Consider the following 16,223-nt stretch of genomic DNA (forward strand, 5'->3'; position numbering starts at 1 on the left):
CGGGCAGGGTTGGCTCGGCCGCGTAGCTTCAAAGCCCGGGCTTCCCGCCCGCAGGGCCGGCGCGCCGGACAGGATCCTCCAGCGCGCCCTGAGTTTGCGCGCCGCGCACGTCCAGGTAAAGCGCGCCCGAAGGCCGCGCCCCGAAGCTGGGCGATCCCTGGTCCCCCGCCCTGTCCGGGTGTGAGCGGAGAAGGCGCGGGCGGGGGCGCGGCCCCAGGAACCAGGCAGCGGAGGGGGGGGGGCGGGAGCGATGGGCAGGGACTGGGCTGACCCTAGCTGTGAGTCCCTGGGGCCGCCGGGCGGATGGCGTGGCCGGACGCGGGGGCCTCGGGCCTTCCGGGCGTGACCCGGAGCGGGGGGCGGGGGGGTGGCAGCGCCGAGGCCGTCGGGCGGGCGGCCCTGGGTGGTCTGGAGAAGTGAGGGCCGCCTCGGGCGCCTGCAGTGGAGGAGATGGGAGCGCCAGCCAGGAGGGAAGGGGGTGGGCTGTGCCGCCCGGCTTGGGGCGGCGGGGTCGGAGAGGGGACATTTCTCCGGACGCTAGCGCCGGGCCGCGGCTCCGAGTCCCCGCCCGAGGCCGCCCCCGCGAGTTGGCCTTGGGCCTGCCAGTCCCCGAGGGCGGCTCAGATTCTTTCGCCAAACCCACCGGGAGACGATGGACCGGCCGCCCAGAGCTTCGCCACAGGCCCTCGGGTGGCCGAGTGGGAACACGTGCGGCTGCGAGCTTGTGGCCCGCGCGCCCTCAGTGACCCTAGGCAAGGGAGCCGGGTCCCCCAGGCGCGCGCCCCTCTTCGGAGTTGTGGATGCCTGGGCCAGTGGCGTCCGCAGCGGAGGAATAAGGCCGGCACTCCGTCTCTCCCGCAGCAGAAGGCGCTGGTCTGTTGCCCGAAAACTCCGAGTCGAAAGTTAGTGCGTGGGTCGGGCTGAAGCATCTCCCTTGTGCACCTTTTCCAACTCAGGGGCCGCCATCGCGCCTCTGACCGCGTCCCTTTTCATTCCCCCCAGCCCCCGCCCCCCTGGGTTGCAGATTCTTCAGAGAAGAAGAGGTTTCATACTTGGGCCTTGGAGCCCTGTCCATCTCAGCTGCCCATCTAGGGACGTAGGTTTCGCCTCACGGGCCCTGGGGCTGCCCAGGGACCCCGCAGCCCTGCATCTAAAACATGCAGGTGCCTGTGTGGGGACACCTCAGGGCCTAAGAGGGAGGGGGGTGCCTGCCTGCCCAGATTTTTTGCCACTTGCAGGTGACCCCAAGGCAGTCCTTTTTTTTTTTCAGTGGGCTTTGCTGCCCAGGGAACCTGATCTCCTGCCTTACGGGAAAGTGCCACTGGGGGTGTTGCATCTAAGGTGAACAGCCCTGGGGGCGGGGCGGGGGGGGCACCTGATGGCAGAGGCAGAGCCTCTGGGAGTGGCCTGTCCTCTTGCCTCCTGTCCTGTGTCTGGTCTCCTTTTGCTCTGTCACCTTCCAGGGCACACCCTTACCTGCTGGCCTGTGCTGGCTTCCCCTCAGAGGTCCTGCCCTCCGCTTGGGGTCCCCACTGTGCAGCTGGAGGACTCAGGGAGGGCCCAAGGGGAGGTTTCCCGGGGGTACCCGCCGAACTTGAACTTACTGCCCCCTGCCAGTGCAAGCAGGAGTTTCCTGGAGTGTCGAGGCTGGCGGACCTGGCTCAGACTCTCCTCTCCCCCGTCCACACTCCCCCCACCCCATCCCTCCTTGCACCCAGTGTGACATTGGCCACCGTGTCTGGGTTTTCATGAAGAGCCCTGCTTTTCCAAGGACGATGAAACCCGGGGCTGCCCTGGGGACACCAGGTAAGGTAGCCTCTCCCTGCTTCCTGCCGGCCCACAGAGAGTCACAGACAGGTGGCCACCGGGATCCTCGGAGGGTAGAGGCCGGGCTGGGGGAGTGCCAAACCCAGGTCACACACTGGTGCGGGGTGTGTGGTCCTAGGACCCACCCTCACGCCCCCTGGGCTGCACTGAGCACCCTGGGGGTTGGGAGGGGTGCCGGTGAGCACCTGTCATTTACGTGCAGCCCACAGCTCCCGCAGAATGGTTGGGGAGGCGCCTATCCTGCCAGGCCTTGACCCCCCGGCTGGCCGAGAGCATACGTGTGCACTTCCCCACAAGGCGGCACCCAGGTGCCAGCTCGTCAGCCCAGGGTCGGCCGCACACACATGGGGTGGCTTCCGGGAGTGCCCCACAGCCTCCTGGCCTTCTGGAAGGCCTGTAATACTTGCCGGTGTGCTTTCCAGACTCATGCTTCGTTAGTGCTGCCCTCAGTTCATGTCCTCAGCTGGTAGGCAGGCCCCGGGTGGGTCCCAGGGTGTGGCTGTGGTTGGTTCCTGTCTTCACCAGGATTGATGAAGCACCTGTTTTGTGCCAGGGGATTTTGTGGGCAAACACCATGGAGCTGAGACACTCACCATGCTGGGGGGTGGGGGGTCCCGGAAGTCACCTTTGAGGAGGTGACGTTAAGCTGAGACCTGAAGGTTCCAACTGCTTGAAGAGGAAAGGCCACTCCCTCATGGTGGGGGTAGTGGGGGACAACATGTACAAAGGCCCTGAGACCCTAGAGCACGGGATGGCTGATGTACGTGAAGATTCTAGACCTAGGCCCCTGGCAGAGGCTCCAAGGGCACCTGGGAAGAAGGAAGTGTAGGCTGATGTGTACCCTGAGAGCCTACAAGACCTGGCCAGTCTGGGCCTGGAGGGCCCCAGGGACACCTCTTCCAGGCAAAGGGCCCCCAACTTCCCCAGCCCTTGGCTTCTAGGGGTGCATAGGAAGTCTGTGTGTGTGTGTGCACCTGCGTGTGTGCACACGTGTGTGTGCATGTGTGGCGCTGGAGAGGCTGAATGGGAAGGAAGGGCTGCTGAGGAGGCCACCATGGAGGACGGTATCCCGCTCTCGTTCCTTGTGTTACCCTCTGCCGACCCTCAGCCTGGCCCGCATCTTGGACAGCCAGGGAGGCCACGTCCACAGTTTGTGCAGACTTTCAGAGAAAGGCACCGGGCGCGGGCCACATGGGCCCGTGAGCCCCAGGGGCGGCATGTCCCCTGTGTGTCTGCAGCCGTGACCTGGGCCTCTCAGCGAGCCAGCCTGAAGCAGTTGGCATCACATCCTGGGAACCCCAGCTCGGTCTCAGAGATTAATTGGTGCTTTTAATTACTGGCTGGTCTGCAGAAACCAAACATCCAGGACAACGATGAGCGATCAGCTCTGAGCAGTGGCTCCGCAAAGACAGCCCCGTCCTGCCCTGCTGGGTCTCGGAGCGAGAGGCGAGGGGGCTCACAGGGGCGCCAGGAGTCCAGTGGCCCCCAGTAACAGACTCCCAGGGCTCCGGGCCAAGCTTTTTGTTGAAACACCCCTCCCGACGTAGTTTGCCAGCTGGCGTGGACCTTCTGGTTTGGGTCAAAGCCCTTCCTCGGTTGGGCTGATGTCCACTTGGAAGCTGGCTGTGTCTGCCCCTCGCCTTCTGTGTGTGCAGAGGCCGCCGGGAGATTGTGCCCAGATTCCCCCCTCCCCGGCCTGCAGGACCAGGGTGTTCTGGGCCAGCCCGTGGGGGGTGCTGGTCCTCAGGACACCTCCCGACCGCTGGGTTGGGGTGAATGTGCTCCAGGCTGCACCTTGTCACCGGCTCTGAGGCCGATCAGGAAAGCCACCTTGCCCAGGGGTGGCCGGGGACAGGACAGGGCAGTGGGACCCCCTCCTGTGGCGGTTCTTTGAGAAGATCGGGGGAGAGGGCAATGCTTAGCCCGGAGGGCTGAGCCCGGCGCACGCTGTCTGCCCAGTGACATGTGCTGTGCAGATGTGTCGGGAACAGCTGTGGGCTCTGCTCTGGCTTCCACTCACCCCCTGCTGGACGCGACCCCCCGGCCTCCGGCTGTGCCCATCCATCTCTCCTCTCCCCGTCCTGGGCCTGGGGGCCTGACTCCACCGGCGACGTTCGGGTCTCAGTGTGTATCTTTGATGGCAAGCAGAGACTGCTTCCGCAGCCCAAACCGTCCTCAGGCAGGGTCCTGGGGCCTGCATGCAGAGCCCTCCTTGGGTAGAGGCGAGTGCCAGGCGTCTAGGCCAGGCACCAGCATACCACCTGCGGGGAAACTGAGTCCGCTGAGGTGTTAGAGGCTTGGGGTCTGCCTGGGCCTTCCTCTGGACGTTTCCATCCCATAAGCCTCGTCTATGCAGACGGGCATTGTGTGATACCAGGCTCCTAGATCCCCGGACCCCAGACCCCACCCTCCTCCTGGACCCTCATTCCCCTGGGCCCCAGACCTTACCCTCATTCTGGACCATGGGCCCCCTGGCTCCTATGGGCTCTTGCCCCTGGACCTCAGTCCCCAGGCCCCCTGCCCTTCCCCACCACCTGGGCCCCAGCCCCAAACCCCGTGCACCAAGTGCCTCTGGGTTCTGGTCCCTGGGCTCCTCTGAGAGGCAGTGGGGCCGGGGGAGGGCTTCTCAACCCCCATGCAGGAGGGGAGCCAGGACGTTGAAGGTGACTCCAGAAAACCAGCTTTCGAGCCCAAATAGGCTGCCGGGATCTATGCTTGTCCTTCCGAACTTAACTTTCAGATTTAATGAGGCTTCTGGTTCAAGATGTCGAAGCCGGGACCCCTCGGAAGCAGAGCCCTGTGTCCGTTATGACCGGAAAAGGCCAATGCTAGCTTGAAATGAAAATATCAGAGAGAAAAATCCTCTTTCGGAGCGAGGGGCCCCGGATGGCTCTGCCACCGCGGAAGGTTCCAGAGACGCAGCGGTGCCAGAGGCAAATTAAAACACACCCTGTCAAAAGAGTTCCGCTGTGTCCCATGTATTTATTTTTCTGAACTTGGCGAAGGAGGGTTGAATTAAGACACTCTCGGGCGGGAGCCTTGAGCAAAGTGGGAGAGCTGGTGGTTGTTTGGAGCCCACCAGGGAGACTCAGAGCAGGACTGGCAGAGGTCTGCCCCCTGAAGCTTGAGGTTAGGGGCAGTTTGTGGAGCTGCTCTGCCTCAGTCCCTCGGGGCCTGGCACTCTGGCTGGCACAGACCCGGCCCGCTTCCTTGGCTGCAAACCCGCAAGGACCCCTGCTGGCCAAGCGTTCTAGCAAAGCGTGAAAGCTGGCCGCCCGCCCCGGCCTCCTGTCCTCAGGGTGTGGAAGGGGGTAGGAGGGAGCTGCAGGGATCTCCCCGAGAAGGCACTGGAGTTCTGGAAAGGAGAGCGTTCTAAGTCACGGGACCTGATGACGTCCCCCGTGGCCCTTTGACTTCGGGTGAGTTCTGGGGTTGCTCTGGGCAGCAGAGGGGTCCGGAATGCCTGTGTGTTCTGCGGGGTCAGCGTGGCCCCTGCATGAGCTGAGCTGCACAGGTGCTGGGGCTTGTGGTAGCCAGCGCCTCGTGTTTATTGTTTCTCCGTTTGTGACCCCTCATCACTCCACGCTAGCAACTTCCAGAGCCCGTCCCCACCGCTGGGCCTACCTCCCCTCTTCAGCGAGAACGCCACCCATCCTGTTCAGAAATGAAGTGTCTGCTTTAATCACTGGCTGAGAGCCATAGGAAGGTGAGACCCAGCGATGGACGGTGTTGGGGACAAGCCCCCCCAGCCCAGCCCTCAGTCTCACATACGAACTAAGGTTGGGACCAAACTGGGGGCCTTGGATGTGGGTCCCTTCTGGAGCCCGATCGAGAGGGGAGCATCGAATCTGCTGTGGGTGACGCTGTAAGGAGTCCTACGGCCTGTGGGTGGCTGGAAAGAGGCCCCAGTCATCCCGAGGGCCAGCCAGGGACCCGCTGACCGCAGATGGACACCTGAGCCCCGCTCGACGGGCAGCACCTCCGGCCAACACAACAGCTTCAAGGCTGTTTGCTACGCGGCGTTATTGTGGTGACTGGTGACTGACAGAGCTCTGGGAGCAGAATTCGGCCTGCAGGCCTCCTGTTTGTGACCCCCGGCCCGGGCGGTTTCCAAAACTTCTTCCTCGTCAGGACCCCACTCTGAGAGAAAACACTTCGCGCCACATTCTCTGGCCCCATAGGGCTCTACGGCCACGGAATGTAACAACACCGGGGTGTTTTGCTGTCCTCTCGCCTCGCGGTTGTGGCGCACCAGCGTGCAGGGCCACGCGGGGCCACCTCTCCCGCTGGGGTGCAGGCATGAGAGTGCTCGTGGCCCGGAGCCGAGGGTGCCAGGAGAGGAGACGGGCGAGCCAAGCGGAACAGCCGTCCGTGAGTCACGGTTCCAGAAAACCAGCAAATGGCCCAGCACCTGCTCATCCACCCCCACCTGCACCTGCCAGCATCACCCGGGGTCTTGGCCGCTGCACAGTCAGGGTGGGACCCGCCCAAACTGACCACCCCTCCAGGAGAAAGTGACAGATGTTTGCGCCCGTGGGTTCTGTTCCCCCATCAACAGATGTCGGGACATGAAAAATTGGGGTAAATGAAGGGTGGGTGATTCGGTCGGGCCCAAGCTGGGTCCTCGTGGGTGCCAGAGACAGCTGCAGATGCACGTCGGGGACAATTGCCCCGATGCAGCGGGGGCTGCCAAGCCAGGGTGCCTGGGGACAGCTGGACGAGGTGCCGACGCGGGGCTCATTCCTCCGTGAAGCCGCCCGCAGCTGCTGGGAGTCCGGCCAGCCCGTGGGCCTGTGTGCGCCTCGACTCTGGGCTGTACCGGAGGAGCCGTGGATGGGCCCCCCCCAGGACGGGCCCCCCTGCAGGGATTCTGGCTTGTCCATGGGTCTCTCTGACACCAGCCCCGGTCTTGAGCTGACGGATCCTCTCAGGGAAGCCTCCCTGTCTCCCCTCTCGTCTTTTTCTGGGCTCTTCCTCTCTGGCTCTGGCCACGCGGGGCTCCGTACCCGTCCCTCTGTAACCACCTTGACTTTTTCTTGTATAGTTTTTGGCTTGCAAATGTAGGCGTAGGAGCCCCGTGCCCCGGGCTCCTGGTGTGGGTGAAGGGTTGTTCTGGAGAGACCCTCGTGTGCCGGAGCCATCCTGTGCCTCCCCAGCACGAGCCTCAAGGTTTACAAGACAAGATGTGTTTTTGAGTGGAGTGCCTCCTTGGACCATCAGATGCACCCACATCTAAATATGCGAAAGCCCTAAGATGCCCCCTAATCTAGCTGAAGAAGTAAGTTTGCTGTAAATGACAGGACTTACTCCAAAATGTAAAAAGGGTGCCTTCTAGGAGATTCTGATACAACGTAGGGTTTATTATTATTATTATTATTATTATTATTGAAACGAAATTCACATGGCCTCACATGTAAGCATTTTTAAACGTACGGGTCAGTGGCACTCAGCGGGTTCGCAATGCTGAGCCTTCATCACGTCGGTCTAGCTCCAGAATATTTTCGTCATCAAACAAGGGAACCGTGCACAGATGAACAGTGGTTCCCTTTGCCCCCCTGCCCCCTGCCTCCAGCCCCCAGCCCCCACTGATCTACTCTCTGTCTCCAGATCTGCTTGCCCTGGACATTTCGTGTAAGTGGCCTCAGACAACACGTGGCCTTGTGTGTTTGGTACTCTCACTAAGCATGATATATTTTTTTTACTTCTTTTTAACGTTTATTCATTTTTGACAGAGACAGAGTGTGAGCAGGGGAGGGGCAGAGAGAGAGGGAGACGCAGAATCTGAAGCAGGCTCCAGGCTCCCAGCTGTCAGCACGGAGCCCGACGTGGGGCTCGAACCCACGATCTGTGAGATCATAACCTGAGCCGAAGTCGGATGTTTAACCAACTGAGCCACCCAGGCGCCCCTTAGCATGGTGTTTTTGAGGTTCATCTAGATTGCGGTAGATGCCGAATAATATACTTGTGCACTTTTGATTAAATTCAGGCAGAAACAGGCAAGCACGGAGCCCCGCTCTGTGAGGTCCGCTCTCACGTGGGTTCTGGCCCCTCAGACTCGCTGGACTTCTGCAGTCAGCTCCCAGCAAGGCGGGTCCCGGAGGAAATAGAACATGAGCTCCCAGAAGACCTCTCTGATGGCCTCGCCCACCCTGGGTAAACCCGGAGAGGGAGCCTGGAGCCCAGGGAGCTGGATGCTGGACAAGGGCCCTTTTCTGCTCTGCACAATGCCCCATTGTGCCCTTCTCTGGGGAGAACAATGCAACTCGGCCGGGGGAAGCTGAGGACAAAGGGCCCTTTGTGAGGCCTGTCCCCACCTGAAAGCAGCACCCAGGGTCACACCTGATGGCAGGGCTGTCCTTCCGTGCCTTCCGTCCCCTGAGCACCTCCCGCATCCGGGGAATGCCTGGACACTCGAGCAGGCTCAGGGTGAGGGGCGCTAGATTCTCCCTGCTCTCCCAAACAGCTGTGCTGGCCCATCCCAAGCACAGAAGGTGTTTGTCCCCACCCCCACCCCCGGCCAATCTGTTACATGTCCCACTTCACCCTTAAGCTCCGAAGGGAGGGTTTTTTCATGGCAAGAAAAAAAAAGTGGGGGGCACTTTTTAAAAACCTCACACTATATGATGCATGTATGTGCTATTACCCCAACAATGCAGGTGGGGGACAGCTAGCCGGAGGCTGAAGAAGGGTTCATGGAGCTCACCTTGCATACGGTAAAGATCTAATTAAACAAGCAAGAAAGACTGATGATTTGACCACACAAGTATCAGTAATTTATATTTCAAAACACTCGGAACGAGAAGTCAAAACAGAAACCCAGGACAAACATTTGCAATCTACACACAAGAATAGGGTCTTTAATATGTACAGAGCTGCGGAGAATGAAAAACCCACGCGTACCTTAATGCTTTGCTTCCAAGCACATCACAGTTTGCCAATTAGACACTGAAGGTCTAATGCATCCGCTGCCCTGCACCCTCTATCTCCTAAGGGGGACCCAGGAGTTCACGCACTCAGCACACCTCTCTTGCTGCCTGGGCTGCTCTATCCCCATAAGCTGGAGTTGCTGGTGTTCTCACCAGGGTTCCGCTTGGGTCACTGGTGGGTAAGCTCCTCTTTCCTGTGAATCTCAGTGCCCCACTTTCCCCAGTGGCTGGAGGTCCAGTCTTGAGGGCTGGTAGGAGTGTGTGGCCGCATAAGGGGGTTTTGCTGACCTGAGCTCGAGGATCCGGCCGGATTTCAGGACGCAGCTGCTTCCTGTGCCGCCCCTCGCTAGCTGTGTGCCTGTCATCCCAACATCCTCCTCGGAGAGTGGAGACGAGGGGCTGGGAAAGGGACACCTGTGGGACACCTGGCCACACACCCTGAGCAGTGGCAGCCGGGAGCCCTGGGGTGAAGCCACCCCTCCAACCGTTCCTCTGCCGGCATACGACTCCATACACCGCGGGGACGCGCCGAGGGAGCGCGGGACCCACGAGGGGCCTCTGCCGCTCACAGGGACGCTGACCAGGCCCACCCTGGGCCTGGCCAGACCCAAGCTTTCCAACAACCCTAGAGTGAGGGTCCATGAGGGCAGTCGCCTAGGTCCGGAAAGTGCACCGGGAGCTGGTGAATGAGCGAATGCTCAGCCCCTTTCCAGGAGGAGTACACTCAGGTGGTCCCAGGAACCCACCCCGGGCCGCGTCCTCTCCGCCGCAGCGCCCTGTGCGCCCTGTGGGGCGCGCGCGCGCCCGGATCTGGGGCGCGCACCCCGCCCCTAAGCGCGGCCAGCTGCGGCCTCCCAGTGTGGGCGGGGCGTCCGGGCCCGAGGGGCTCTCCGCGCACGCGCACTGGCGGCCCCGCGATGGCGGCGCCCGAGGAGACGCTGAGGAGGCGGAAGGCGGGGAACTCGGGCCCCGAGCCTGAGACTCCGCCGGAGTCAGGGCGCGACCCCACGGGCTGCCCGGCCCGCCTCCGCACGGGCACTTTCTGGCTGACCAGGATCGTGCTCCTGAGGGCCCTCGCTTTCATTTACTGTGAGTCCGCGGAGCTCGGGGCTGCGGTCACTGTTGCCCCTGTGCGCACGCGCCTACACCTCCACCGCCCCAGGACGCCCCCGGCCCCGGGACGGTGCCCCCCGCTAACCCTCCCCCCGGGACGGCCCTCCCCTGACGCCCCTCCCCCCGGCGCACCCCTCCCCCGGGACGTCCCTCCCCTGACACCCTTCCCCCGGCCTGCCTTCCCTGGACACCCCTCCCCCCGGGGCACCCCTCCCCCGGGACGGCCCTCCCCTGACACACCACCCCTGGGCCGCCTTCCCTGGACACCCCTCACCCCCCTCCGGGACACCCCTCCCCCCACCCCCCCACACACCCTTTCCCCGAGATGTCCCTCCCCTGAAGCCTCTGCCCTGAAACCCCTCCCCCACGGGACGCTCCTTCCCTGACGCGTCCCCCCTCCTCCCCCCCCCCCCGGGGCTGCCTTCCCTTGACACCCCTCTGCCTGGGACACCCTTCCCCTGAGACGTCCCTCCCTTGATACCCCTCCCGCCTGGGACACCTCTCCCCAGAGATGTGCCTTCCCTGACACCCCTCTGCCTGGGACACCCTTCCTCACAGGACGCTCCTTACCCAGACCGCCTTCCCTTGACACCCCTCCCCTGACACTCTTGCCTCCTCCGGGACACCCCTCCTCCCCTGACACCCCTCCCCTCCCACATCCCTCCCCTGGGTCACCCCCTCCTCCAGGATGCTCCTCCCCTGACACCCTTTCCTCTGACACTCTTCACCCCAGGACGGTTCCCCCCCCCCACCCTGATGCCTTGCTCCTCTGGGACACCTCTCCCCACGGGAGGCTCTTCCCCTGACACCCCTCTCCCTGGGACGCTCCCCAGGCCCCCAGGACGTTCCTCTCCCAGGCCCCCAGGACTCTTCTCTCCCCACGCAGCTCCTACAGGCATCCCTTCAGGTGGATACACCGAGCTCCCCCTCCGCACCCCTCCTCCCCGCCGGGTTGGGTGAGGTCCGATGGGGTGGAGTTGGAGGAGCAAGAGTGCTGGCAAGTGAGTTCTTACCTGGTCCCCCTTGACCTCTATCCGCACCGAGAGCTGGGTTCCCCAGTTAGCCTGGGCAGTGTTGGGGGGCGCCCACTCCCAGGAGATGGGCTGAGGGGTGCCCCCGCAGAGCTCCCGCCCACTAGCTGTGCCAGCCCAGTCGCCTGACCTCAGTGTTTCCCATGCTGTGCCCCCCACTCAGGAGCCGCACCTAGGCCCCAGGCAGCCCCTGCACAGCCGAGGAGGTCGTGCTGGGCCCGAGGCCTCACTTCTGCTCCCGTGGCTTCGGGGAGGCCTCTGTACCGTGGCAGGTGAAGCCTGAGCCTCCGCCTCACCTGCGGGGTTTGGGAAGATCCACATTTGACCGGGCCCAGAACTGCCCAGCCCTCAGCAGCCCCGCCCCAGGCGCCGAGCACACCTCCCTGCCCCTGTCCCCATACCCAGAAGGGGCACAAGCCATCTGAGCCTGCGGGCAGTGGAGGAGTCTACACGGGGAGATAGATGCAGGATGAGCCCACACTCAGATTCTCAAACCAGTGTGGGTGTGGGGGGAGAACGGTGGAGACGGGGAGTCCCAGACTGAGATGGCCCGGCTGAGCAGACCGGCTCTCTTCCAGGGGGATCCAGAGGGTGCTGGTCCCTGGCCTGGCCCGCCTCGCCTCCACTGCGCCATGGGCTCTGAGCATCTCGCTCTTCCTTCCCACGGAAGGAACACTGGGGGGTGGGGTGCGCCCTAGGAGGACGAGTCTGGGTTTCCCGTCTCTCGGGGCACAGTGGTGACCCAACACCCTGGGGCGATTTGTGGACCGTGGGGTCGCCAGTGTGCGCGTTCAGCCACGCCTTCCTCTCTTTTAAGTTACTATAAAAATAGTTCTTGCTGGCGCTGCTTTATCCTCTACAGGATTAAACAGTCCTTCTGTGTGTTCGAGCTGTCACTTAGCAGAAAGTGGAGACGCTGTTACCCGAGGAAGCTTTAATAGACGTTTAAAAGGGGGCCTGTAACGATGGGAAAACCCTCGTGGTTTCGCTGGCAGGGAGCACAGCTTGAGAGCACCAGGCTCAGGCTTTCAGAGGAGCGGGGCTGCCTTTGATCTCCGTTGGCAGGTCTGTCTTGCAGCTCGAGCGAGGCGGTTCCGAGCTACTGGGTCAGGCCGACGTTTTAAGCCCGGTGCCGAGCACACACCCTCTGGCTTTGACAGAGGCATTTCCCCCCATCTTTTCTCTTATTTGGGGTAGAATCAGTGTTTTTCAGCCGTATGAAGGAACTGGTTTCCCATCTTGCAGGGACGAGGTTCTGTGGCTGAAATGGCCCCGGGCAAGTGGGCACCCATCCCGCACTGGTCTTTTTCCAGAAGGTTTCGGTAAAGTTTCCGAAGTCCCAGGGTTTTTCACGATGCCGGTTGCCATGGGGGGCTGTCCACACACTTCACTTGACGCTGAGTTTTATAATAGCTCGTGGGGACCGCTGACCCTCCACAAGGCTAAGTGACTGACCCCTGTCCTGTGCTTCACCCTCCGCACGTTGACGAGAGTGCGTACCGTAGCGTCGTTAGGCCACCTGTGAGCTTGCGGGAAGGACACAGTTTTGTTTCTGCTTCTATCCTGTTTCACAGGATTTCCTTGACTCTTTGCCGACTGTCTCTGTCATTGCTTTTTGTCCCCGTGGGATATTTTTCCAGCCGTGTTCCCCTCCCTTTCCCCCATCCCCCGCCGCTTCCAGCCCCTTGGTGTGGACACTCAGGATACCAGCCACCCACCCAAGAGGCCCCCAACTCTCTCCTGGTTGTGTTCGCAATTTTTCAGATCTCACGTCACCGTCTTTTTTCTTTTTAGTCTCTCTTTTTTGCTGAAATTTACCCCAAACTTTTCAAGAAAGGATTTGGAGGTGAACTTTCTGTGTTTTTCGTACACCCATGGGAATTACTCATTTGCCCGGCTCTGTGATTCCCAGTCAAAGCAAGTTTTCTCAGAACTTTTTGGATTGATGATAAGTCTTCACAAAGTCTGACCCCTGCTCTTTCCCAGATGCCTAACGAGAAACACTTTCATTCTTTCTCCTGACACGCTTCTGGGCTCGAGTGCGTGGGGGTTTTCCCTCACAAGCAGTTCTGACACGCTCTCACCCGGCATTATGCAGACCCCCGGGCTGAGGGCCCAGTCCCACGAGACCACCCCCACTTCCGATGCCAGTCACAAATCCAAGCTGTCACCTGTGCTTCTGATCCACCAGCTCTAAGTCGGGGTTCTCACCGCCCCCCCCACTTCTCAGCCTCCATAATTTGCTAGAACGGCTCACAGAACTCAGGGAAACCCTCACTCATGTTTACTGGTGCATCGTCAAGGTTACGACTCTCGGGAACAGGGCTGGAAGAGGCACACAGGGCAAGGGGTGGGGAAGGGGCTCGGAGCCTCCAGGCCCTGCGGGGGGGAGGGGGGCACCACCCTCCCGGCACCTCCGTGTGTCCTTTCACCTGCCCGGAGGCTCCTGAGCCCCTTCCCTTGGGGGTCTTTGTGGAGGCCCCGGGACACAAGTGTGGTTGATGAGATCATCGGTCCTGGGTGCTCAGCTCGGTCTCCCACCTGCTAATCACAGGTTGGGTCCCCCGGCCACTAGCCTCCAAGCCCCAAGGGTCACCTGGTTGGTGGGAACCCAGGTCAGGTTGAAAGGGGCTTGTCATACACAACAGCAGACGCTCCTCTCGGCCCCCGCACTCGGGAAGTTCCCGACCCCAGGACCAAGGCCAAATCAGCATTTCTTCCTCCCCGGCAGCATCTGAGTACCTTGTGTTTTCCTCTGGAAGTTTTTAGAGTCTCTGCTGCCTTGCCATCTTCACTCTGGGTCCTTGTGACTTATCGGCGTATCTGCATGAGTGTCCCTTGCTCATTCTTTCTCAGGGGACTCTGTGCTCATTTGTTCTGAGACTCCTGCCCTAGTTCTGGGCTGGTCCTCTGACCCTGCCCAGTCTGCTGCCTCTAGGCCCACGTCTGTCTGAACATCCCAGTGGGTCTCAAACGTGCCCCGTTCAGGGACCCCTGTCCCATGAAGCCTCCCCACTTGGCTGGAGAAGCTGCTTCACGAAGCTACATGAGGGTGTAATGGAGAAGATGTGAACGCCCTGGCCAGCTGAGCGTCCAGAGGGGGCTCTGAGTGCCGGGCACAGGGGACTGTCACTTGTGAGCAGACAGCACACCTCCTTAGTTCCACACCCTTACCGGGGAGTCCCTGGAATGACATGTCTTTGAAAATCCTGCTTCTAAAGGGTCTCAAGGCTGGTTTTGGTCCAACTCTAATTCCTGCTTTTGCTTTACCCACTTCATGCTTGTCGTGAGTGGGCACTTGGTTTGTCGGCTTCCCTTACTTCGGTTACATGAGGTAGAGCTCTCCTCTTGCCCCCGAACAACTCCTTGAGTACCGTGAGGCGCGTCGGAACTGCACTTTCTAAAACCAGTAGCGGGGCGCCTGGCAGACCCGGTCGGTTGAGCACACGACTCTTGATTTCGCCTCCGGTCGTGGTCCCAGGGCCATGGGATGGAGCCCCACATCCGGCTCCACACTGATCAGAGAGCCTGCTTGGCATTCTCTCGCTCTCTCTGCCCCTCCCCCGCTCACACTGTCTCTTTAAAATAAGAAATAAATAAAGGCAGTAGCTTGTTGCGCTCCTTATCGGGATGCTTGAGGCCTCACCTGGGCTCTAGCAGCACGGCCGGCGCCCGAGATCGAGCTGGATGGAGGCAGCAAGGCCGGCACGTGCATCGTGCTTCCAGAACTCTTAGCTGTTCTTTGGAAATTTCGAGGAAGGAAAACGGAACCAAAAGAAATCCCTCATCATTTTGTGTTGTTCCAAGATTTCACTCTTTCTGAAAGATCACGGAAGCGAGCTCTTCTCTGTCCTCCAGGCCGCTCAGATTCTAACGAGATGCTCGCTTGACTTTACAATGTTCTCTGTGAAACGCCTCCAGGTTGTTTCAGACACAGGTACCGCCACCGTTTCTGAGCTGTCTACGGCTCCCGCCTGTCAAGAAAAAGCCCTGGGTGTTCCTGTGCCAAGACCCGCAATGTGACCACAGTCATTAAGAACCAGCCAGCGGAGAATGGCGTTTTGGGGGATGGTTCTGCTATAATCTTCTAGAGATTCATCTGAATGGCAGAGAAATTTTTTTCTTTTTGTTTTTTAAAGAAAACATTTGAAGACATCCTTGATAATGCATATTTAGGTAGTCTGGTCACTTCTAGATCATTCTCTTGGTTACCCTCCCCACCCTAGGGGATGGGGGGCTGTCTTCTGCCTTCCTAGGTTGGGGGTGGGAGGCTGACTCCTGCCTTCCTGGGCTGCAGTGGGGGTTGACTAAACCTTTCTAGGTTCAGTTGGTTGGTTTAGCTTTGAGATGTTATGGTATTTTGAAATTTTAGCTTCTTTCTACTTAGCCATTTCTTTTTTTTTTTTTTTTTTTTTTTTTTTTTTAATTTTTTTTTCAACATTTATTTTTGGGACAGAGAGAGACAGAGCATGAACGGGGGAGGGGCAGAGAGAGGGAGACACAGAATCGGAAACAGGCTCCAGGCTCTGAGCCATCAGCCCAGAGCCTGACGCGGGGCTCGAACTCCCGGACCGTGAGATCGTGACCTGGCTGAAGTCGGACGCTTAACCGACTGCGCCACCCAGGCGCCCCTCTACTTAGCCATTTCTGTAACAGGAGCGGAAATTGAAATAGGTTTCCTTTTCTGAAATATTAATCCAAGTTATGTTCATTGTTTCCTGATAGGTAAGGTAGGAATTTTCCTGTGCTTCTTGCTTAGAATTGCTTTTTAAAACTAATTGGTGAGACCAGGGGCACCTGGTGGCTCAGTCGATACAGCATCTGACTCTTGGTGAATTTGAGTGGGGTTCTTGGTGCGGTTGTGAATTTGAGCCCCACGTTGGGCATAAAGATTACTTAAAAAAAAAAAAAAAAGAAATTCTAAAGCTCATTGGTGAGCCCAAATTGTTTTCCTTCGTGGCAGTGGAGTGTGAATTGTGGTTCCTGGGAGGAAGCATGTGCCTCTGCTAATTAGGCCCCTCTGTAGAGGAGCCCCAGTGTTCTGGAACGGGCCCGGGAAGAGATGGGGGGGAGCAGGGGCCCGGGCTCCACCTGGGGGAGCACCGGTGAATGTGGCCTTGAGGGTCCGGGGCATGTGGACTAGGCGGCTCCTGCCCTGGGTGGAGGCAGGTGAGGGAGAAGAGAGCTGGTGTGCTCTCTGTGGCTGGGGGCGGCGGGCCTTTGTCCTCAGGTGACTTTGGCCCCTTCCACCACCAGCGCCCCACCCCCCCCGGGCCCCTGTCCTGTCAGGGGTCAGGACTCCCTTCTTTTCCCACCGCGGTGAGCC

At 60.3% G+C, this 16,223-nt stretch overlaps 1 protein-coding gene and 1 long non-coding RNA gene across 4 annotated transcripts in view; both read left to right on the forward strand.

Moving 5' to 3' along the window:
* The first annotated feature begins 359 nt into the window (after window positions 1-359).
* On the forward strand, window positions 360-4,788 carry LOC122471894. The gene is made up of 3 exons (XR_006294301.1): window positions 360-1,163; window positions 1,271-1,341; window positions 1,719-4,788. It is a non-coding gene; the product is annotated as an uncharacterized LOC122471894 (long non-coding RNA).
* Window positions 4,789-9,634: 4,846 nt separating this feature from the next.
* LMF1 (lipase maturation factor 1) overlaps window positions 9,635-16,223 on the forward strand; it is an 88,581-nt gene continuing 81,992 nt past the window's right edge. For 2 of the 3 annotated variants that reach the window (XM_043561082.1, XM_043561081.1), the window contains exon 1: window positions 9,638-9,842. In XM_043561082.1, the coding sequence (XP_043417017.1) occupies window positions 9,671-9,842 (172 nt within the window). In that variant the 5' untranslated portion in view covers window positions 9,638-9,670. Of the gene's footprint in view, window positions 9,843-16,223 lie in introns of all 3 variants that reach the window. The other variant, XM_043561083.1, reaches the window with a different exon arrangement.

The sequence above is a fragment of the Prionailurus bengalensis genome, chromosome E3, assembly GCF_016509475.1.
Source record: "Prionailurus bengalensis isolate Pbe53 chromosome E3, Fcat_Pben_1.1_paternal_pri, whole genome shotgun sequence".
NCBI lineage: Eukaryota > Metazoa > Chordata > Mammalia > Carnivora > Felidae > Prionailurus > Prionailurus bengalensis.